Source organism: Achroia grisella, unplaced genomic scaffold, assembly GCF_030625045.1.
Source record: "Achroia grisella isolate CSIRO2021 unplaced genomic scaffold, CSIRO_AGI_Agris_v1 utg3926, whole genome shotgun sequence".
NCBI lineage: Eukaryota > Metazoa > Arthropoda > Insecta > Lepidoptera > Pyralidae > Achroia > Achroia grisella.
Genome location: NW_026712836.1, coordinates 118,639 through 144,134, shown reverse-complemented (window position 1 = coordinate 144,134; position 25,496 = coordinate 118,639). Strand labels below are relative to the sequence as shown.

At 44.7% G+C, this 25,496-nt stretch overlaps 1 protein-coding gene across 1 annotated transcript; it reads right to left on the bottom strand.

Moving 5' to 3' along the window:
- Positions 1-7,705: 7,705 nt before the first annotated feature.
- LOC131844086 (uncharacterized) lies at positions 7,706-25,051 on the bottom strand. The gene is made up of 3 exons (XM_059192861.1): positions 24,089-25,051; positions 23,392-24,024; positions 7,706-7,858 (listed from the first exon to the last, which is right to left on the bottom strand). The coding sequence occupies exons 1-3, from the start codon at positions 25,049-25,051 to the stop codon at positions 7,706-7,708; spliced, it is 1,749 nt and encodes a 582-aa protein (XP_059048844.1).
- Positions 25,052-25,496: the final 445 nt, after the last annotated feature.

Genomic DNA, 25,496 nt, shown 5'->3' with positions numbered 1-25,496 from the left:
GTGGTGTTGAACCGAGGGTCGGCCGCCACGTGCGTGAGACAGCAGGGGGAGTCGCATGTCGACGTATCCCTCTGCAGTCCAGCGATCGCACAGAAAGTGCGGAGCTGGCAGGTGTTGGATGAGGTGGAGACGCTATCCGATCATCGTTACATTCGGATAGACGTTCTCCCCTCACCCGTAGCTCCGCACCCCGGTCGCCAGGAGAGGAATGTCCCACAACTCCCCAGATGGGTGTTGAAACGTCTGAATAAAGACGTGCTGATGGAGGCTTCCATCGTCCAGGCCTGGGTTCCCATACCGGAGGGGCCTGTGGAGGTCGACGCAGAGGTGGGTTGGTTCGGTGAGGCTCTGTCGCACATTTGCGACGCGGCGATGCCCCGAGCCGGCCCTCGACCTCCTAGGCGTCAGGTGTACTGGTGGTCGGAGGAGATAGCGGCGTTGAGGGAGGAGTGCTCCGCCGCCCGCCGCCGGTACACCAGGCACCGCCGACTCAGGCGGGGCCGCGACGCCGACGAGGAAGCACAGCTGTACGAGCAGTACAAAGAGAGGAAGAAAGCTCTGCAGCTGTCCATCAGCAGGGCCAAGGAGACAGCCAGGGAAGAACTCCTGGAGACCCTGGACAGGGATCCATGGGGGCGTCCTTATAGGTTCGTCAGGGGCAAATTACGCCCCTGGGCGCCCCCCGTGGCAGAGGGTCTCCAGCCGCAGCAGTTGGGGGAGGTGTTGGAGGAGCTGTTCCCGAGACAGCCTCCCTTCACACCTCCTCCGATGATGCCGCGTGGCAGTGATGGAGAGGCCAGCGGCGTCAGCGCTGCTGCGGTTCCTGCCATCACCGTGGAGGAGTTCGCCGCGGCCGTGGATAAACTCCGGGGCAAGAATGTCGCCCCGGGTCCGGATGGTATCCACGGCCGCGTCCTGGCCTTGGCCCTAAACACCCTAGGGGACCGACTCCGGCGCTTGTTCAATGCGTGTCTGGAGTCGGGACGGTTTCCCAATCAGTGGAAAGCGGGTAGAGTGGTCCTGCTCCGCAAAGCGGAGCACCCCGCAGGTTCGGTGGTTCCCTCGGCGTTCCGCCCCATAGTGCTGTTGGACGAGATCGGCAAGCTCTTCGAGAGAATCTTGGCGGGCCGACTCGTCCAACACCTGTCTCAGGTAGGTCCCGATCTCAGCCCGAAGCAGTTCGGGTTCCGAGAGGGGCGCTCGACGATAGACGCAATCTCGCGTGTGCGCTCCCTCTCGGAAGAGGCGACGTCCCAGGGTGGGGTGTTGTTGGCGGTCTCTCTAGATATTAGGAACGCCTTCAACACCCTGCCCTTTGCGACTATTAGGGAGGCGCTGCAGTACCATCGCGCGCCTCCCTACATTCGGGACGTGATCGGGGCCTACCTGGAAGACAGGTCTGTGCTCTGCACGGGGCGGAACGGCGTTGTAGTGTCGAGGGAAATGCAACGCGGTGTTCCACAGGGATCGGTTCTGGGCCCGATCCTGTGGAACATCGGGTATGATTGGAACCTGCGGGGCGCCCTTTTAACGGGCACTGACCTCGTGTGTTACGCGGATGACACCTTGGTCACTGCCCGGGGGCGGGACCTACGGGAAGCTACCCGCTTTGCCACGGCAAGCGTGGCACTGGTCGTCGGCCGAATATGGAGGCTTGGGCTCCAGGTGGCGCTGGAGAAGACCGAGGTCCTATGTTTTCATGGGCCTCGGCGCGCGCCACCTCCGGATGCCCAGCTGGTCGTCAGTGGCCAGAGGGTGGGGGTCAAGCCCTGTATTAGGATTTGGGGCTTGACCTGGACAGTCGTTGGAGCTTCCGCGCTCATTTCCGGAACCTGGTCCCTCGCCTTATGGCAGCCGCCGGCGCTCTTAGCTGGCTGCTGCCAAACGTGAGGGGCCCGGGAGAAGGTTCCCGCCGCCTATACCTCGGCGTGGTGCGGTCCATGGCCCTGTACGGGGCCCCCATCTGGGTGGAGGCCCTAGGCAGGGAAAATGTGGCCTGCCTCAACAGGCCACACAGGGTCATGGCCATACGGGCCATAAGAGGCTACCGCACCATATCCGGGGAAGCGGCGGGTCTGCTGGCGGGGTCTCCTCCGTGGGACTTGGTAGCGGAGCTCCACGCGTCAGTGTACCATTGGCGCGCGGAGCGACGTTCCATGGGGAGGCACCCGCTGGCCATGAGATTGGAGCGCGGAGGTCCGACTTTCGGCGGATCCTCAGGATCAGGTGGAGAGAAAGGCTGGCCAGTCCATCGGCCGGCCTGAGGACCGTCGAGGCTGTCCGTCCCATCCTCAAAAGATGGATGAATAGGAGATGGCCACTGACGTACCGCATGACACAGATACTGTCCGGGCACGGGTGCTTCGGGCGGTATCTGTGTCATGTGGCGAGGAAGGAGCCGACGACCGGCTGCCACGAGTGCGGAGGTGAGGAGGACACGGCGCAACACACGCTGGACGAATGTCCAGCGTTCGAGAGTGAGCGCCGTGTCCTCACACGAATAGTGGGGGACGATCTCTCGCTGCCGAATTTAGTTCGGAGGATGATCAGTAGCGAGAGATCGTGGCTGGCGGTGAGCTCCTTCTGCGAGGAAGTTATCTCGCGGAAGGAGGCGGCGGAAAGGGAGCGGGAGTCAGATCGTCCCGCTTCCCTCCGCCGCAGAAGAGCCAGGCCTAGAGGTGGGGGCGTACCCAACTCCGCCCCCTCTATCCCCCACTGGGGCCGGGGTGACTGCCTTGAGGGAGGCAGTCCCCCAATCCAAAGGCCCCGGAGGTGTGCGCGTGTACCCACACGCCTCCACAATGGAGTAGGGCGAAATAGGTCGCCCTAACCACAAAACGAGATGGGCCTGCCCTACAACATCTACAGGGCGGGCCGTCGCCGTCGGAGCTGGGGTAGAATGCACTTGCGAATCCCCTGGCTCCGGCATAGGCGCTCGTAGGTACACCGTGTGGTTTTTTAGTGGGTACAAGTCCCACACACCACCTCGCCATCCCTCCGGCGGGGTGACGGTCTTTTGAAGATTTTTCCACACGTTAAAAAAAAAAAAAAAAAAAAAAAAAAAGGGCGCACGTAGGAACACCTGGAAATGAGAGGGCCGACGAGCTGGCCAAGGAGGCAGCATTATCAAAACGCGGAAAGGAACCAGACTACAGCAGAGTCCCCCTATCCTCCATTAAAGGAACAATCAGAGAAGAATCCCTGGACATTTGGCAAGGCAGATACTCGGCCTCAGATACGGGAAGTAAGACAAGGGTCTTCTTCCCATCCGTACGAACAGCGTACGCCTTAGTGAGGAAGCTAAAACCTACCTACTACCAGACTCAAATGCTGACAGGACACGGGGGAATGGGGGAATACCTGCATAGGTTCCGTTTAAGGAGCAGCTCGGAGTGTGAATGTGACCCCAATAAAACCGAATCGGTCTGGCACCTCCTCTTCGAATGCCCGCACTTCGGAGCTGCCCGGCAGGACTTAGAAGCGAAGATCAAACTGCGGCTGTCTGCAGAAAATCTGAGACTCATCATGGAGAACGGCGAGCACGGAAGACACCTTATGGACTTTATGGAGGTGGTGGCAGAATCAGCTGCAAAGGTAAACAGCAGACCGCAGGAACTGGTGGGGCCGCGTGACTCATCGAGAGAAGGTGAACGGAGCTCTCCCTATGACTCGTTTCTGAATGCCAAAATAATCGAAACCATCCCTCCACAAGAACTTCTAAAAATAGGATGCATAGGTATTCCATCTATAGTAGAAAAGCAAGCGTCACAGTATATGAGGGATCTGAGAGAGAGGCTAGGTTTTGGCTTCAGCAACGAAGGGAACTCAAGATCGGTTATCCTGTCCGCGGGACTATCGCAATTGCTGTATGGAGCGACTACCAGAACAGCAATGGGAAGAAAAAAATACGAAGAACTGGCAGCAGTCCAAATATGTGAATACAATGCAAAGTGGCACGCACCCAGAACAAAATGATCATAATATTAAATAATGAGAATGGACGAGCATCCAAAAACCTCATGACAGTTCTGGAAGCATTAAAAACAAACGAAAATACTACTTCAAAAATTATAAGATAGGATGGAAGTTGGTAGTGACGGAGCTGAAACTGAGGATAGGGTAGGTTGCAGGATGGTCCTGGTAAGACACGAAGTAGTAAATTACATCTTATAGTTGCCATGTATATATTCACTCACACCTGAAAACAGTATAATTTAGTATTTATTTTAATTATAATTGTAAATTAATTTAACATTTATTTTTAATTGTAATTTAATTTATTATATGACTATTTTATTATTTTATTGTTAAATTTGATTAGTTAGTCAATTCCACTTGACTTAGTTTTGGTAAAATTGTATTATTATTTTATTTTATATTACATTTTATATTATATTGACATCCATAAAATTGTTATATGGGGCCTGCCCAAAATAGATTTACTTAAATAAATCAATTTAAGTCAAACAAAAATGTAAAATTTAACTTAATAAAAGCACGGACTTTGTGTCTGTGATTAATAATAATAAAATCATAAAAAAAAAAGTTCAATTATCTTTTTTTTAGCTTTTACTCTTCGGTTGCGATATATATTTACATCAAGCCATCGGATTGTGGTCTGTGTATCGGTACCATAAAGAGAAATTTCTAAAAGTGTATCACTTGCTTCTAGTGCTCCACATTCTCTGTTATTGAGTGCTCGGAGGCCTACGTTAAAAAGTCTACTAGCGAGAGACTTGGTAGAATTTATGTTGTCAAAAGTGTCTACTGCGTGACTTTTTTCACTTTTAGTATATTTGGTAATATAATAATTTAGTACAGCTGTTTTTTCGCCTACATACTGTAAATCCATGTTGCCTTTCCAAGCGAAAAGGATTACTGGATTATAGTCGTTAATGTAACAAGATTCTTTTTCGCGAGGTATGTTATAAAGTCTACTCATTTTTTAAGTTTTTCTAGCCGCTATTGACTCGTTACACTATTAATCGTTAGATATTCAGTTACTGGTCATGGAAATCCAAACCTGCAAACCGTTGTAAAGCTTGTTTTTGTTTTTTTCTTTCGTAAACAATATGTGTTATGTTTATGCATCTGATAATTGATAACACGATCATGTAATGTTGGGGATACATTTTTATCTGGGATAGAACATATAACGTATTTATTAATAAACTCTGCCACCTCCTCAACAGTCGAAACTTGCAGTATTGGTGCATCTTTTACCCACAACATTAGATGGAAATGCTGTAAACCCCTAGACTGGTATTCACGTCGCCAGAAATAATGTTCTATTTCACCTAAAGGAGCCTTAGGTGATGTTAAAAAATCCAATATTGATTTAAAATTAATGTCAATAAACCGCGACGCTGAAACTGGATCCATTGCTACTAACTCACTAGTAGATTTATTTCTTGCATCAGGACCATTGATTAGTTTAATATAATCTGCGAGGTCCGTCCATCTCCATTCAGAAGGACTGATTGTTAAAAACCAAGTAGCCGGTCCGTAATGACGAGTCATACACATAACATCGCTTCTAGGTTTTTTCCAGAATTGCTCGATGTTTCGTAATCTACTAAATATGGCCATCAAATCTCCTTCGAGCTCGCTTTTCTCTATCTTTTCTAAATACTGTTGCGCTGTTAATTTTTGGTTTAGATTAGTTACATTTAATTTATAAAATATACCTGCATTTAATTGTCTTATATTTGCGTCATTCAATAAGTAAAATAAGTATTGTTGCTGGTTAAGTCTGAATCGCGAGTCTTTGGAAGTTAAGCGATATTTTATGAATTCTGCCCTTGTAATTTTTTTCGTGATCATAAAATTGACCAAACTCGCCCTTATTAAATAAATCTGGAAAACATAAAGTATCAATATCCTTATTATGTTTATCGCTTGGTGCAGCATTCATTTTCAACATTTGATATAGAGCGCAAGCTGTACTATTTTATTTCTTTTCGTGTAGCGGGTATATTGTATACTGTTCGTAAATATCTTCCTTATCTTCGGTTACCTGAGTGAGAAAGGCAGACTGATTTTGTAACTCCTTTTCGTTCTCATTTAGCTCTATGGTATGGTTTAAATTTTGGTCAAGGTTGTCTAATAAATTATTTGAATTCGCCGGTAAAATTATGTTTCTGTAATGAAAGTTATTCTGTTTTAAATATACTAATGCCCTGTATATATTGCCGATATCCACTAAGTCTTGCCACATTATTTTAGTTTTAGTCGGACAGCTTCGCACGATTATATAAAACTCTTGATTGGGGTTTAAAGATTCTTCGGGTTTAGGCAATTTATTTAAGGTATTTTCTATAGGTAATGGCAAATGAAATGTCCTCCCTTTAACTTTTTTATCATCTGTCTGTTAGGAATATTTTTATACTTTTCAAGTAGTAACTAGCTTGATTCCAGTGGGAAGTGATTCCAGCTTTAGTTCTTTGTATCAATATTTTTTCATAGTTATTAAGATCACTTAATTGCTTAGGTACGTCACCGTAATATAAACTATAAGTATAGAATTAGGAGGTAAATCATTTGTTCGGATTTTTTGTAGGCATAAATAACAGATAAACGGACTGGGCTCGATATGAAATGTTTCATTGAAAAGTTGTAACCTTTGCCATATGTCAGTTTCGATAGGATTTCTTAGTTCATTAATAGCGGAGTCACGTAAACAAAGAAGTCTGTGGCAAGATATGCAAAGGTGTATCGGTATATCATCACATCTTTTTGTCAATGTATTAAAAGCGCATTTATATTTTTCTATTATTAAGTCTTCGTTCATTTCGCTCTCACGCATAGTTAATTCACAATAAGCATTTTTAATATCAAAAGGTACTCCTAATGCACATAATTTATCTACATTGACAGAGTTCAAATCACAATCTATTGAATTTATATTTTTGCAATAACATATTAACTGATAGTGTTCTCTAACAATAGTTCGTATTTTAGGGAAATGGGTTTTTATGTTATAAAGTATTTTAATTTTGTTTAAAAATTCTTGTCTCTGATTAGATATTAAGTTGAATATATCTATGGCTTACTTTGAATTTGTATATTTGAAAGCATCCAATAAACTTTGTAGAATTGATTCATCTAATGAACATTGTTTGGGATTACAAGACCAAGATACATTATTATTTTCATTCTGTAAATTAAATATCTCAGCTTGACCCTCATCGTTTATTGACACAGTTTCATCCGAACAAAACATTTTATACGAACTTTCATAATAGTTCTTGAGTGCTCACATGTTTAGATTCTCCGGCAAAAATAACAAATTTTTCTAATATGTCATTGTCAGAAGAAATACTTTTAATTTTTTCCATACTTATTGTAATTTTACATTGAACGCGATTTAAAATTTTAGAGTAATTATCTAGTATATTTTTACACAGATAACATAATATAATTTTTACGACGCTCAAGAACCCACTTTGCAATGTTTTCAGCTTCTAACTCTTTCTGCTTTCCAATTTTGTTTGTTAGTTTGTTAATTATGTCATTTCCATTAGTATACGATTATTTTTTCTTCGCGTAGTATAACTTCGAAGATCTTTTATCTACAACTGGATTTTTTTTAGTATAACGTTTTGCCGCGGCTTTATGCACCTTTGCGTTTTTATCCAAATAACGTTTTACGGCTGCTTGGTACACCTCGGGGTGTTTGGCTACATAACTCTCTGAGAATTTTGAACTACTTCAGGATGCCCTTGTTTATAACGCCGATTAGCATCACGCCGTTGTTCCGCACGGGATTTCTCTGACGTTCTAGGTCGACCTGGTTTACGCTTTTGTGGACGGCCCCTTTGTAACGAAGAAATACACAAATTATTGATGTCTTGTTCCACTGGAATACACACGTCATAATGACCCGAAGAGAGATTTCCTGTAAAGAGCAAGCGCTTTGTAGGATATCCCTCTTCGCCGAACAAACCTAGCAGAACACCATCCTGATTATACACTTCGATCTTAATATTACGTAAATTTACTGCAGCCTTTAATTCAGAAACAGCTCCATACGTTGTTGAACAAAGCATGCTTGCTCGATACTCTTCTTTAAAGCAGTAGGGATTCCCGTTTGGAGCGCTGGTGTACATACTTAAATCATTCCAGTTACGACATACATACTGTACTGTAGTTTCACGCAACCTATTTGTTTGTTGTATACTACTGTACTATACTCAAACAATAAATATGCAATCGAATGGAATAGGCAGCTTCCATCGGGAGGCATTGGAATAATTCGGTGTAAGGTAAGTGTGTCAACCACCCGTAATTCTATTGTATGACTCATTGTACAATATACGTAATAAAAAGATATTTTTTAAGACGATTATGTAACAAATTACCTGTTGTATTTTCAAGAAAAACAATTTGTTAAAAATGAGTTGTTATTATCGAAGTCATTCGGAGTTAAATGTACATTTCCTACTTCAAACTAATATAACTGTACTAAAATTATTATTACTTTTTGTTTTAAACTATTAAACTATTACCTATATACCATACTTACCTTTTCCAGTTTCGCTATTTGTTGTGTGTATTTGTATTTATTGTTTATTCCAAATAAATCTGTGCTTAGTTTGCCTTAAATTAAATTAATACTATTACATTACTCGTCTTGACCTTTGACCTTTGACCTTTACCTATAACTTGTGTTCGTGTTTAACATCGTAAATTAAAACTACTATTTGCGTATATAAACCTAGTATTTTGTTGAGTAGGTGTTTATTAAGAGGCCTATTACAAAACGATGCCGCTCAACTTTAGGTTTAATCGCATGGATTTACGCACACACACAGTAATACACGCACACAGACGCAAATAACCGTGTAGCGCAATCGTGTGGATTTAGTATGAACCATTTTGATCCTTGTAATATTTTAATTAATAATGTGATATGTTTCTACTTAACTGAGTAACATAAACTACTTATTGGATTTTTTTAAATAACGTGATTTATCTTAATTGTCAAAGTGCTAATAATGACCATATTTTTTTATTATATTATTCCTAGAGGGTTGATGTCAGGATGCTGGCCGATTGTACAACTAAAACCCAAAACCTTAGGTAATATGAGTAACAAATAATTGGGATAAGGACAAGAGGATGAAATTACTATAACATAAATTTACTAATTAATTCTTCTTACATATTAATTCAGTTTATTTATTAATAGATACAATATAATTTTTTATAAGAGTCGGATACATTATTGCCATATTCACTTGTTCTAAATATTATACTTAGCAAATAATTATTTTATTTATATATAATAGTTGTGTTTTCAAGGCTTTGTTTTGATTTAAAGGTCCCATCCTTATATGTATATTAGGTGTATCCGCGACTTCGTCAGCGTGGTATAATGAAATTGACCAAATAAAGGAAATATATTTAGATTATAACCTAAAAAAGTTTCATTGTTTCACTTAAACAATGACGATACTTTTATACAACCTTTCATCTCCGCTTTTAATCCCTTACAATACTTTTTTCGCACTATAAAGTAGTCTATGACCTTTCTCAGGGTATACTATCTGTGTATATGTATATCTATCTATATAGACTACCTGTGTATATATATGGTAGTGAATTTACAGGGTACAGGGGAATAACTTTTTTTTCTCGACTGGCAACATTACCGATAACTGTCTTTGTCAGCTGGCCGTAATAATTAAATACTTTTATATAATTTATTACTCGATTTTTTTAGTGCAATTGATATAATTAGTGAGTTTAAGCTATAAGAAGCATCTATTGTTGTTTGTGTTCATTTTTATATTGTATTTGTGTACAAAAATCGACACAAATATTTCCTACCGGTCAACTGTCAGAGTTGGTAATAAACTTATATTTACATCAATCTTGTATATGTTATCGCGTAATTCAATTTAAATTATTATAACATTCCTTTATTATTACTTGTTTTGTGTTACATGTTAATATTGTGGTAATTTTAAAAGTGAATTCAAGTTGTGCGTCGAGGAAAAAAAAAATTACCCACTAACCAAATATTATTGTAAGTACTAACTGTAAGTTCTTACATATAATAATCTTTAGTATTGTTATTTATATTTAACATATTTACTAACATTACTTACATATTATATATTTATAAATAAATTTTATTGTAAGGAAATAGCACAAGTTTTAAATTCCATTTAATTCCTTTATATTTAAATTTATTACTCAGCATATTTAATAATGATGTCCCGAAGAGCCTGTGATCTTGATGCTAAACTTAAGGTGGCACTCGTTGAATTAAAGAAAACCCAAGACTTGAATAAAGTATTGTTACAGGAACAGGATGATAGTGAAATAGAGATGAAATCTCTATTTGACAAATATGTGGCCCTGAAGGGGGAACTTGTAAACATTAATGTATTCTGTGAAGACCTACGCGTTGACAGGGATAGACTTCAGGAAATTGTTAATGAATATGATCACTGCAGGGACACATATGAGTCAAATCTACAGCGTATCACTCACCTCGAGAGACACCTTGAGGAAGCTCAAGCACATAGTGAATCTATGTTGGAACACAAACGGGTGAGTAGCTATAATAACACCTTAGATCTGTATACAGAATTGTTAAATGTCACTTGTGATCAAAAGTCTACTCAGCCGTTGGTGACCATAGATTTAACAAATACACCCAGCTCAAATAGTTGTACTAGTCAATTTAATATATGTATATTATAAATTAAAAAAATATATAAAAATAAACAAATTTATTAAAAAGTCAGAAAAGTTAGTGAGAACTCATACTAAATGTTTAAAATCTATAAATATTAGAAGACAAAAATTAGACCTGTTACAAGAACTTCAAAATTGTAAAACAAATTTACATGATAAGGATTTAGAACAAAATAAATTAAAGAGTAAAATTCAAGAGTTGGAATCTTTATTATATAATTTAACAAATAAATATGAGTGTGCTCAACATGAAATTAATAACTATAGTAAATCACTGGATAAATTAATAGAGTTGGGTAATTACAACATGGAGCGGTTCACCTCATTGACAGAGAAATGTTGTTGTGAGACACCTGAATCTCCTAAATCTTGTCAATATAGCCCTAATGGAAATAACAATAAGTCAATCACATCAGTCTTGACTGAGTCAATCACTCCTTGTTCAAATTTACTCAATTCTAACTTGTCTTTAAAAACTGATAATTGTAATGTTGCACCAGTACGAAGGACAATTATTTATTCAGATGAATATGGTAAGGGTTTGGGCCGTTCATTATCAGAAAGTTTATCTCAACATGTTATAAATAATTGTCTACCTGGTGCTTCATTGCCTAATATTTTAAATAAGGTGGTTAATGGTAGGTATGATAAGTTAACCACATTAGTCATTGCTTTAGGCAACTGTTTAAATGTAAAAAAAAGTCATGTCATTAAACTTGTAAACTCTTTGCTTAATATTGCTGAGCTGGGCATAGGTAAAATAATTTTATGTGCATTTCCTTACTGTCATTCTCTGACTATTGAACAAAATAAGTTCATATATTATATTAATAATTTAATTTATAATATGACTTGTCGTCATAATGACTTTTTATTTTTTGATAGTAACAAATTTGTTACAAACTTTTGTATGACTGGAGATAGATTTTATCTGCCTAAAAAACAAATAAGAAATATAGCTAGTTTACTAGCTTATAATATAAATGACCCCATTATAAGTAATATAATGGGTTGCACTAATCCAATTAGTAGTATTTGTACTAATGTTAATACTAAACATTCTGAAAATATTGACATAAATATTGATTCTAGTAAGAATCCTTTTATTTACAATAATTTAAATATGACTGCAGATTTAAACTGCTGAAAAAGACAAAGGGAAAGCTATCAGAATTGAAAATTGTTCACCAGAACATACAAAGTTTTCTCGGCTGTGAATTAATTATTCAATTGTTTTTAGAAAAAAATAATATAGATGTTCTATGTTTAACTGAACATTGGCTCAAAGTGAGCAATATGATGTTAAGCTTAAACAATTATAATATTGTCAGCTGCTTTAATAGAAAAATAGTAAATAGAGGAGGTTCCATGATATTGGTGAAAAATAATATAAAAGTAAAAGAACGTAGTGATATTGGCAATCTTTCCGTTGAGTGTTGTATTGAAATTTCCTGTGTGGAACTAGAAAATTATATAGTTATGTGTGTATATAGACCTCCAAATAGTGATTATAATTTATTTGAAGAGGTAATGGAGGATATTTTAAAAAGAGTATTTAATATTAACAAAAAATTTATAGTGTGTGGTGATTTCAATGTTGACATTTTATCACATAACACCACAAAAACTAAATTAATGAGTTTATTTCAATCTTTTGACTTGAGTAATGTCTTCCACGAACCCACTCGTATCACAGCCACGTCTGCTACTTGTTTGGATAACATATTTAGCAACAGTGAATATTTAGATAAAATAATATTAAACAACCTTCCTTCTGATCACTGTGGTCAATTAGTAATTTTTCCAAATCACGTAAACAAAATTAGGAAAATTAATTTATTAAAAAGAGACTTGACTAGTTATAAGATAAATAAATTTAAAATATCAGTTCGTAGTAAATTAGATTTTTGTCCTCAATCTGATGAACCTAACAAACTTTATACAGATTTCTTCAATATTGTTTCTTACGAATATAATAAGGCTTTTAACAAAAAAACTATCAGTATTAGTAACAAAACAAAATTTTCAGAATGGGCTACAAAGGGAATTCTTAAAAGTAGAAATATATTATTTGATTTATATGATCAAAAAAAATACCGTTTCGATAGTACATTCGTAAATTATGTAAAAAGATACTCAAAAACTTTAAAAAAGGTATGTAATGTAGCAAAGTCTAATTATCTAAATAAAAAAATTAAAGAATCCAAGGATAAGATTAGGACAGTGTGGAATATTATTAATAAAGAAACTGGCAAAGTTAAAAGTCCATATAATGATTTTACGTTAAATTATAATGATAAACTAGTAACGTCCACAAAAGAAATAGTCAATATTTTTGAAAAATTTTTCGCTAGTATTCCAACTGATATACGTCCTCTTTGGACTCTTCTCCAAGTACAGCTAAATCATTCCTTATTGACAATGTTGCTTCGTGTCCGGTTACATTTAAATTTACATTTATTGACATTGCTACAATTACGAAAACATTTAAACAATTAAATTTAAAAAATACTGAAGACCATTGGGGCATGTCTGTTAAAGTTATTAACACCGCTATAGATGTTGTTGCTCCATATTTAGTAACTATCTTCAATAAATGTATTTTTGACGGTGTTTTTCCCAATTTAATGAAACATAGTAAAATAACTCCACTTTTTAAGTTAGGGGATAAAACTGAAGTAGGTAATTATAGGCCCATTTCTATCTTACCAGTACTAAGTAAAGTGTTTGAAAAAATTATGCTCAATCAGATGCTTCACCACTTTAAAATAAATAGACTGCTTCACAGTCGGCAATTTGGTTTCACGGCCGGTAAATCAACTACTGACGCTGGTGTAGCTTTAATGAAACACATTTTTGACTGTTGGGAGAGGTCACAGGATGCTATCGGTGTATTCTGTGACCTCTCAAAAGCATTTGATTGCGTTGATCATGAAACACTCTTACTCAAATTAGAACATTACGGTATTAGATATGAAGCACTATGCATGATGAAATCCTATCTAAATAATAGAATGCAAGTTGTTGAAATAAATGGTGTAAAGTCTGAGGGAACTAGTATTAAAATGGGTGTTCCTCAGGGCTCTATTCTAGGTCCTTTCTTATTTTTAGTTTACATAAACGATCTTCCTTATATGGTAGAAAAGATAGCTGACATAGTTCTGTTTGCTGATGATACTTCATTAGTATTCAAAGTCAATCGACATATTGATGATATGGATGAAGTAAACGGTTCTCTCTCTTATGTTTTAAAATGGTTTACGGCAAATAATATGCTACTAAATGCAAATAAAACTAAATGTATCAAATTTACTCTCCCCAATGTAAGGCCGGTAGATTCAAAAATCGTATTGGACAATAAATCTATTAATTTTGTTGACGATACTGTATTTCTAGGTATCACATTAGATTCCAAGTTGCAATGGGGTGCTCATATTACTAAATTGGCGAGTCGACTTAGTTCTGCCGCTTATGCGGTAAGAAGAATTAGACAATTAACAGACGTGGCAACGGCTAAACTTGTCTATTTTAGCTGTTTCCATAGCATTATGTCGTATGGTATTTTGTTATGGGGCAAAGCAGCTGATATAAATACAATATTTACTTTACAAAAGAGGGCCATTCGCTCCATTTATGGTATGGGTTCCAGGGAGTCATTGCGAGAGTGTTTTAAGGAATCAAATATCCTCACCGTTGCTTCTCAATACATTTATGAAAATATCATCTATGCCAGAAGGAATATAGACAGTTTCAAAAGAGTTAGTGATTGCACTAATAAAAGCTTACGTAACAATAACAAACTGATTTTACCTAAATGTCGTTTGGCTAAAGTTAGTAATTCGTTTTATGGCAATTGCGTAAGGTTTTACAATAAAATACCAGAGTCTGTTATAAATCTGCCAGAAAAAAGATTTAAATGTCAAATAAAACAGTTCCTTTGCAAAAAAGCTTACTATAAAATTGAAGAATTCGTTAACGATAATAATGTTTTTATAGAAAAACTTTAAATCTATAGCACTGACAATATTATCTGATTACATTAATAATGAGTGCGTAGCGACTTCTATGTTGATTATCGCATGCCTCTTACTTGTTATACTGTAATTATTTATATAAAAAAAACATCTATTAAAAAGAGCAACACACAAGTTTCTTGCTCATTCTTCTTGTGATGAATCTGCATTCCGAATGAGTGGTAGAATCAAAATATGACTATTCAAAAGTGCTTGTAATGAGTTTATTTGAATAAAGATTATTTCTATTTCTATTTCTATTTCTAACACCCGAGTTTTCAGGAATGGCAACGCATGAGGGAAACAATATGCTGATATGAACATGTCAGGTACTGCTCATGTATATAGGCGACGGTTACCCCTTTCCATCAGGAGAGCCGTCAGCTTGTTTGCCATTCTAAGTTGTAAAAAAAAGCTTCAACTGCTATCATTGCTGTTCCTGCATCATTGACGTCGCCGCATGATATTGGCTGATATTGCAGCTTCTCGTTCTTGGTTGGCCAATTCTTGATTCTTGATAAATAATTACTTGTTAATATCAAACCTTTTTATAAATTATTACAAGACGCCTCATTGATTATATGTAATGAAATCACCATGAGCTATAGAGATTTTGGATAGAACCTTAAAAGACCTTAGAAACACCTCTGCTCTCATTGGCGGGATTACTTTTATACTTTTGCTGGAGATTCCTGAAAAGACTCTCTGTGTCATTAACATCGTCTCCCTTATGGACTTTAATTGAAAGTTTAAAACTACTGACAAATTTGAGAGCTCATTTTTATGGAAGCACAGATAGTGATTTCCCACACTAATTGCTCAAACTTGAGGAAGGAATTTCTCAAAAGCATGATCCAATCATGAAATTTAAGCCCGCCGAACATGTGCAATGGCATCCCATTGGATATGTTGCTTACTAAAGAATTGAAAGACAATTTAATTGTAGACCATTATAACCGGTACGTTAGCTGGGCAACCAGCTTATATACCAAGAATACCGATGATTCCAACTGATCTGCCAATACCATTTTAACGGCTTCAATTTCCGGTTAAAATATCATCTACACATGTAATAGATCTATGTATGTTTTGATCTTAAAAAACTACGCAGATTTTGATTCGTTGTTATTTAATAGACAGAATAGATAGACTCAAGAGGAAGGTTTATATATAACGACCCAATACTGTACACGGATCTTTAAACGCGCGATAACCTATATATCCCATATTCACGCGGGCGAAGCCGCGAGCTAAAAGCTAGTCACTAAATAAAAACATTTATAATGTTGTTGACTTTTCACCCAAACACGCATAATTATTTGGCATAACTATACAGTAACGAAAGTCCAACGAGTATAATAACAGAATGGCTGCAATTTAGAAATATCTGTATTGTGTAAAATAAAATAAAGTAAATTGGATAAAATATCTCTAAACATTAAGGAATATAATTTATATATAATTTGGTAATTTATTTACAATCCACATTGCATACTAGATGATATAACACAAGACAAATGTACGTAAAAATAATAATGGTATTTTTATAAACAATAACCCTATTTTAATTTAGAAAAAAACTACAAAATAAACATAAAGTAAAATTGGTTTACATTTTCTTACATTTTTCTCTCAGATAAGCGTTATTTTTAAAAATACTAAAATGTTCTCTTTTTTAATTTTAACAATTAATTGCCATTAGTGTGACGAAATACCATGCTCTTGTGCTTTTCATAGTGCAGCAGGGTAGGTAGGTTTTATTTGTAGCATAACTGTACTTTTGTTTTGGCATGCTAAAATAAATATTATATATATATATATATATTTAACAACAACTATAAATTAATATTCGTAGAAATAAGTATATATTAGCAAAATTAATTAAATATTACTTAAATTATCAAAATTGTTTAGTCGCACTATACTAATGTTCACTGACAAATGTTTACGAATGTCTTATCGTAGCGGTGTCGTAAAAAATGGCATAGATCCTACCTCGACGAGCGCTAGCGCAGCACTGAGAATTTATTTTTGGCGCAACGGAATTTATACAACTTTAAATTATTATTATTGTTTATTTTTTTCTTAGAAACTTATATTTTTTTTTATATTTCTAATTTACAAGTATATTAACTTTATTATTATGTTTTTTTTTATGCAAAAATTTCGTTGTATTTATGAGAAAATTAGAAATGATTATGGCAAAGTTTTGTTGAAATTTCGGGTTTAATTATGATCAATTTATTAGATATTTAAGTTGAAAATGAAAAAAAGGACGATGCTGTCTCAATTTATAAAGTAATTATCAAGTTTTAGTAAAGATATCATATCAATTTATGTTTGTTTATTAATGAACGACGACCCCAAACTTCTGTCTCTTAGCGTTTTTGAATAAACTATTTTAGAAATTAGGAAGACTAACAAAGAGAAAATTAACATTTCAAAGATGTTGTTTTTAAGATTAGATATCTATCTATATAATTCAGGAATCAAAATGTATATCCGACTCTTAATTTCTTAGAACCAGAACCCCAAAGACCCTGCTTTTAGGCCAAAAAATGTGAAAGGCCTCTTAATAATTCATACATTTTTAATAAAAGTTATAAATGTATCATTGCATATTAGCGTAATGTATTGATATTAATTGTGTGAATTATCTTAAATCGGTTACATCTACCTACTAAGTTGTCAGTATAAAGCGGCCCGTTAGAATTGTTTCGCTTGGTACCTACATTCTTTTATTGATAACAACTTGTTACGATTTTAAACTGGTTTTCTGTATGCGAGAATATTGTGTTTATGGTACTTTGTATGCTCACTCTGTATTAAGTAATATTTAGGTACATTCTTGATTTGCTTGAAAATATAGTTGATTATTGTTAATATAATAATAATCTTTATTATTATATTTTACTTGGCCTTTATAAATACTGTGAGTTATATCTTTATATTTTATTAAATATTACTTTTGTTTGTGGTAATTAATAATTAAAATAAAGATGTCGAATCCTAATGATACGGTGAGAGCGTATTTATTCAGTGAGACTGTTGAGTATCGTCAGTCAATGGGTACTGTTCGATTAATCAGTGACTGGATTACGGATACTTATGCTTTGCTGCCTTCTGCGTCACGCTGCCTTATCGTGCGACTTTCTGAACTGAATGAGAACTATGCTAAATTTAATGAAGCGTGTTCTTGTCTCCTTGGCGGGTTTGACCCGGTGATTGATACGAAGGAGTATAAAGATACCCTAACCTTATCTTTTTTTTTTTTACGTGAGGAAAATCTTCAAAAGACCGTCACCCCGCCGGAGGGAGGGCGTGGGCGGTGTGTGAGATTTGTACTCACCAAAATCCATATGGTGTACCTACGAGCGCCTATGCCGGAGCCAGGGGATTTGCATGTGCATTTCTACCCCAGCTCCGACGGCGACGGCCCGCCCTGTAGATGTTGTAGGGCAGGCCCCATCTCGTTATGTGGTTAGGGCGACCTATTTCGCCCTACTCCATTGTGGAGGCGTGTGGGTACACGCGCACACCTCCGGGGCCTTTGGATTGGGGTACTGCCTCCCTCAAGGCAGTCACCCCGGCCCCAGTGGGGGATAGAGGGGGGGCGGAGTTGGGTACGCCCCCACCTCTAGGCCTGGCTCTTCTGCGGCGGAGGGAAGCGGGACGAGCTGACTCCCGCTCCCTTTCCGCCGCCTCCTTCCGCGAGATAACTTCTTCGCAGAAGGAGCTCACCGCCAGCCACGATCTCTCGCTACTGACCATCCTCCGAACTAAATTCGGCACCGAGAGATCGTACCCCACTATTCGTGTGAGGACACGGCGCTCACTCACGAACGCTGGGCTTTCTTCCAGCGTGTGTTGCGCCGTGTCCTCAACACCTCCGCACTCGTGGCAGCCGGTCGTCGGCTCCTTCCTCGCCACATGACACAGATACCGCCCGAAGCATCCGTGCCCGGACAGTATCTGCGTCATGCGGTACGTCAGTGGCCATCTCCTATTCATCCACCTTTTGAGGATGGGACGGACAGCCTCGACGGTCCTCAGGCCGGCCGACGGGCTCATCAATCTAGCCCGCCATTCGATCCTGAGGATCCGCCGAAAGTCGGACCTCCGCGCTTCAATCCCGTGGCCAGCGGGTGCCTCCCCCATGGAACGTCGCTCCGCGCGCCAGTGATACACTGACGCGTGGAGCTCCGCTACCAAGTCCCACGGAGGAGACCCCGCCAGCAGACCCGCCGCTTCCCCGGATATGGTGCGGTAGCCTCTAATGGCCCTGATGGCCATGGCCCTGTGTGGCCTGTTAAGACAGGCCACATTTTCCTACCTAGGGCCCCCACCCAGATGGGGGCCCCGTACAGGGCCATGGACCGCACCACACCGAGGTATAAGCGGCGGGAACCTTCTCCCGGGCCCCTCACGTTTGGCAGCAGCCAGCTAAGTGCGCCGGCGGCTGCCATAAGGCGGGGGACCAGGTTCCGGAAATGAGCGCGGAAGCTCCAACGACTGTCCAGGTCAAGCCCCAAATACCTAATACAGGGCTTGACCCCCACCCTCTGGCCACTGACGACCAGCTGGGCATCCGGAGGTGGCGCGCGCCGAGGCCCATGAAAACATAGGACCTCGGTCTTCTCCAGCGCCACCTGGAGCCCAAGCCTCCTTATTCGGCCGAACCTAACCTAACCTAACCTTTTTTTTTTTTTTTTTAACGTGTGGAAAAATCTTCAAAAGACCGTCACCCCGCCGGAGGGATGGCGAGGTGGTGTGTGGGACTTGTACCCACTAAAAAACCACACGGTGTACCTACGAGCGCCTATGCCGGAGCCAGGGGATCGCGAGTGCATTCTACCCCAGCTCCGACGGCGACGGCCCGCCCTGTAGATGTTGTAGGGCAGGCCCCATCTCGTTTTGTGGTTAGGGCGACCTATTTCGCCCTACTCCATTGTGGAGGCGTGTGGGTACACGCGCACACCTCCGGGGCCTTTGGATTGGGGGACTGCCTCCCTCAAGGCAGTCACCCCGGCCCCAGTGGGGGATAGAGGGGGGCGGAGTTGGATACGCTCCCACCTCTAGGCCTGGCTCTTCTGCGGCGGAGGGAAGCGGGACGAGCTGACTCCCGCTCCCTTTCCGCCGCCTCCTTCCGCGAGATAACTTCCTCGCAGAAGGAGCTCACCGCCAGCCACGATCTCTCGCTACTGATCATCCTCCGAACTAAATTCGGCAGCGAGAGATCGTCCCCCACGATTCGTGTGAGGACACGGCGCTCACTCTCAAACGCTGGACATATTTCCAGCGTGTGTTGCGCCGTGTCCTCAACACCTCCGCACTCGTGGCAGCCGGTCGTCGGCTCCTTCCTCGCCACATGACACAGATACCGCCCGAAGCAACCGTGCCCGGACAATATCTGTGTCATGCGGTACGTCAGTGGCCACCGCCTACTCATCCACCTTTTGAGGATGGGACGGACAGCCTCGACGGTCCTCAGGCCGGCCGATGGACTGGCCAGCCTTTCTCTCCACCTGATCCTGAGGATCCGCCGAAAGTCGGACCTCCGCGCTCCAATCTCGTGGCCAGCGGGTGCCTCCCCCATGGAACGTCGCTCCGCGCGCCAGTGATACACTGACGCGCCGAGCGCCGCTACCAAGTCCCACGGAGGAGACCCCGCCAGCAGACCCGCCGCTTCCCCGGATATGGTGCGGTAGCCTCTTATGGCCCGTATGGCCATGACCCTGTGTGGCCTGTTGAGGCAGGCCACATATTCCCTACCTAGGGCCCCCACCCAGATGGGGGCCCCGTACAGGGCCATGGACCGCACCACGCCGAGGTATAGGCGGCGGGAACCTTCTCCCGGGCCCCTCACATTTGGCAGCAGCCAGCTAAGAGCGCCGGCGGCTGCCATAAGGCGAGGGACCAGGTTCCGGAAGTGAGCGCGGAAGCTCCAACGACTGTCCAGGTCAAGCCCCAAGTATCGAATACAGGGCTTGACCCCACCCTCTGGCCACTGACGACCAGCTGGGCATCCGGAGGTGGCGCACGCCGAGGCCCATGAAAACACAGGACCTCGGTCTTCTCCAGCGCCACCTGGAGCCCAAGCCTTCTTATACGACCGACGACCAGCGCCACGCATGCCGTGGCAAAGCGGGTAGCCTCCCGTAGGTCCCGCCCCCGGGCAGTGACCAAGGTGTCATCCGCGTAACACACGAGGTCAGTGCCCGTTAAAAGGGTGCCCCGCAGGTTCCAATCATACCCGATGTTCCACAGGATCGGGCCCAGAACCGACCCCTGTGGAACACCGCGTTGCATTTCCCTCGGCACTACAACGCCGTTCCGCCCCGTGCATAGCACAGACCTGTCTTCGAGATAGGCCCCGATCACGTCCCGAATGTAGGGAGGCGCGCGATGGTACTTCAGCGCCTCCCTAATAGTCGCAAAGGGCAGGGTGTTGAAGGCGTTCTTTATGTCTAGAGAGACCGCCAACAACACCCCACCCTGGGACGTCGCCTCTTCCGAGAGGGAGCGCACACGCGAGATCGCCTCGATCGTCGAGCGCCCCTCTCGGAACCCGAACTGCTTCGGGCTGAGATCGGGACCTACCTGAGACAGGTGTTGGACGAGTCGGCCCGCCAAGATTCGCTCGAAGAGCTTGCCGATCTCGTCCAACAGTACTATGGGGCGGAACGCCGAGGGAACCACCGAACCTGCGGGGTGCTCCGCTTTGCGGAGCAGGACCACTCTACCCGCTTTCCACTGATTGGGAAACCGTCCCGACTCCAGACACGCGTTAAACAAGCGCCGGAGTCGGTCCCCTAGGGTGTTTAGGGCCAAGGCCAGGACGCGGCCGTGGATACCATCCGGACCCGGGGCGACATTCTTGCCCTGGAGTTTATCCACGGCCGCGACGAACTCCTCCTCGGTAATGGCAGGAACCGCAGCAGCGCTGACGCCGCTGGCCTCTCCATCACTGCCACGCGGCATCATCGGAGGAGGTGTGAAGGGAGGCTGTCTCGGGAACAGCTCCTCCAACACCCCCTCCAGCTGCTGCGGCTGGAGACCCTCTGCCACGGGGGGCGCCCATGGGCGTAATTTGCCCCTGACGAACCTATAAGGGCGCCCCCATGGATCCCTGTCCAGGGTCTCCAGGAGTTCTTCCCTGGCTGTCTCCTTGGCCTTGCTGATGGACAGCTGCAGAGCTTTCTTCCTCTCTTTGTACTGCTCGTACAGCTGTGCTTCCTCGTCGGCGTCGCGGCCCCGCCTGAGTCGGCGGTGCCTGGTGTACCGGCGGCGGGCGGCGGAACACTCCTCCCTCAACGCCGCTATCTCCTCCGACCACCAGTACACCTGACGCCTAGGAGGTCGAGGGCCGGCTCGGGGCATCGCCGCGTCGCAAATATGCGACAGAGCCTCACCGAACCAGCCCACCTCTACGTCGACCTCCACAGGCCCCTCCGGTATTGGAACCCAGGCCTGGACGATGGAAGCCTCCATCAGCACGTCTTTATTCAGACGTTTCAACACCCATCTGGGGAGTTGTGGGACATTCCTCTCCTGGCGACCGGGGTGCGGAGCTACGGGTGAGGGGAGAACGTCTATCCGAATGTAACGATGATCGGATAGCGTCTCCACCTCATCCAACACCTGCCAGCTCCGCACCCTCTGTGCGATCGCTGGACTGCAGAGGGATACGTCGACATGCGACTCCCCCTGCTGTCTCACGCACGTGGCGGCCGACCCTCGGTTCAACACCACCAGGCCGGCCGCGGCCGCCCAGTCTTCCAGGACCCTGCCTCGAGAGTCGGTGATGGGGGAGCCCCATGCCGTGGATTTGGCATTGAAGTCCCCCATCACCATCATTGGACGGGCCGAGTATAGCTCCAGAGCGGCCCCCAGCCCGTCCATGAACTGCTCGAACTCGGCGAGAGTCCTGTTCGGAGAGAAGTATGTCCCGACAACGACGGTTTCCCCCCAACTCACTCCTATGTACCCCGCTCCGCCGAATAGGCGGCTGACGAGCGGGGTCGCGGGGTTGCCCGCGCCGACAATGGCCACCAGGCCAGAGGGGTCGCCGAACCATTGGTCGCTTCGTGGGACGCGATATGGTTCGGCGACCACTGCAAGGTCAACTCCCCACTGCACCGCGCTCTGCAGAAGCAGATCCTGGGCGCGCGCGCAGTGGTTCAGATTCCCCTGCAGGAGGCGATGGACTGCCATTATTAACCGGGGTCCATCACCTCAGCCTCTCCCCGGCGGCCATTGCCGCGGGCCGACGACAGTGCGGATCCCTTCTTTTTGTTGCGGGACTGGGGGCACTTTTTGGCCCCCACCCGGTGGTCAGCTGGGCGACCTGCCGCTGCGCAAACCACGCAGTGTGGGGCCGCCGAACATCCGGCCGCTTTGTGGCCGGGAACCCCACACCGGTAGCACAAGCCACTCCGGTCCTCCTCGTGCGAGCACCTGGCCAGCACGTGCCCGCGTTCGAGGCACCGGAAGCACCGGAGTGGCTTCTGCCGCAGCAGTTCCACAGCGGCTGAGACCCAGCCGATCCGGATCCGCCCTGCCGTCGTGACCTTCTTCACCGCGGCCAATGGGGCCCGCACCCAGCAGGTGCCCAGGCCCGACGCGCCGCGCCGAATCTCCCCGACATTGACGGCGTCCGCCGTGCACTCGCCGTGCTGTGCCACGGCAGCCGCCACACCTCCCGGTCGGTACCGTCATCCAAGCCCATGACCCTCATTTCGGCCGTCTTTGTGGGCCTGACGATTCGGACTGTACCTTCCGGGAAGACGTCCCGGAACTTCGACGCGAGCGCGTCGGCCTGGTCTCCCGGCTGGGACCCTGGGATCTCTAGGATCCGGGCCCCAGTGGCCGCGGTCTTAAACCGCAGACTGTTTATGCCCAAGGAGGCGAGGTCAATCTTGTCCTTCGCCTCCTTGAGGACCTTTGAATAGGTCATTCCCGCCGCTTCCGCCTCCGGACAAAGGGAGACAACTACAGCCGCCGAGCGCGGTGCGCGCAATTTTGATGGTGAGGGCGGGGCCGGTTTGCCCTTCTTCCCCTGAGAGGGGGCCCCAGAGCTCCTCTGAGTACCTTGAGTACTCTGGGTCTGCCTCTCAGGGACGTTGCGATTTTTACCGCCCCGTCTCACCACCGTGCTCCAGCCATCGTTTGCGCGCCCCGCGCCCGACGGCCCCGGCTGTTGACTACCGGAGGTCGGCCGGCTGGTCGGCTGAGCCACTGGAAGCGGCGGGAATTCAGCGCCTCGCGCCCCGCGCAAATGGGGGCGTCCCTGAGCCGACATCCCCTGTGCCAGGGATGCGGGACAGAACCTCATACTGCCCATCGCTCTGCAGCGGCGGGCGGTGTACCGGGCGGATCGACGCCTCCTGAAGGGAATGAACCTTTTGGATCATTTCCTTCAGCTCCTGGAAACGGGCGTCGACCATAAACCCGGTCGAGCGCAGAAGTTCCGCCCGCAGTTCCTCGGTGTCTATCACTGACGCCGGGGCCGGGCCAGGTGCCCTCACCCTCGCAGGCCCCTGTGGTGCCTGGGAAGCAGCTGAGGGAGTCTGTGGTGTCCTCGCCGCGAGCTGCTGCATTTGTGTTTGGAGCGCCTGGATCTGGCGACGGAGCTCCTTATTTTCTTTATGGAGCTCCCCAATTCGCTTCTCCATATCCCGGCGCTCCACAGCCATCGCGGTGAAGTCGTTGTTGGCGGGGGCATTAACATCCAAGCCCTCCGCCAATCGCATCACAGCGCCGATGTTGTCCCTCAGCAGCTTTTGGTCGGTCCCCTTAAGGTTTCCGCACCTGCGCACCGTCTCCAGGGCAGCCACCAGCTTTTTCTGGGCCTCCGCCCTGAAGACGGCCACAGGCTGCATGTCATCTTTTGGGGGGACTTTCCCCTTCCCCACAGGGACCTCCGAGGGTCGGACGAACATCTCGTCGTCCCCCCGTTTCTCTTGCCGCCGGGATTTCGGCGACGTTGCCGGACTCTCCGTATTACGGCCCAGGGGCACCAATAAGGTGACCCCGTTTCCGGCCGACGGGCAGGGGATCTTCGACGGCTTGGCACTCCCGCCCGCCGCCCCGGAAGGGCCCGGTCCATCCGCGTGCGGCCGCTTCGACACGGCCGTTTTTGCGAGCCCGTCTTCGCTCGACACTAAACATCCGGACATCTCGTCCTCCACCAGCATCGAGCGCGTCGAGCGCGTAGAGCGCGTCGACGACGCTGAGGAAGGCCGAGACGCCCGCGACCTGGCCCGCGAGACGGGCCGCGACCTCGCCGACCGCACCGTGTCGGCATCCGCCAGCGTGATAGAGTCCGACATGGACCAAAACGCTAAGTCCCGCGGCAGAGACAAGCACTCCTCGTCCCCCCGGCGGGGACGGGAAAAGGAAGGGGCTGCTACCACCAGCCAACTTCCTCAACCCGGCCGCACGGACGTCACGCCCGACCTAAGTCGGGCGGGTACTATGGAGGCTTGCGCCTCCACAAACTGCTCCAGGGTTTCCCCTGGAGCGGGGCACACGAGACTGGAGGTACCTCCGCGCCGTTCCCGGTGACACACCACAAATACCTCAGCGCATACAATAAAACAAAAACAACTAAACAAAAACAATAACAAACCTAACCTAACTTTTTTTTTTTTTTTAACGTGTGGAAAAATCTTCAAAAGACCGTCACCCCGCCGGAGGGATGGCGAGGTGGTGTGTGGGACTTGTACCCACTAAAAAACCAGTGGTCGCTAGACCACCGAGGTCGTCAAATAAATA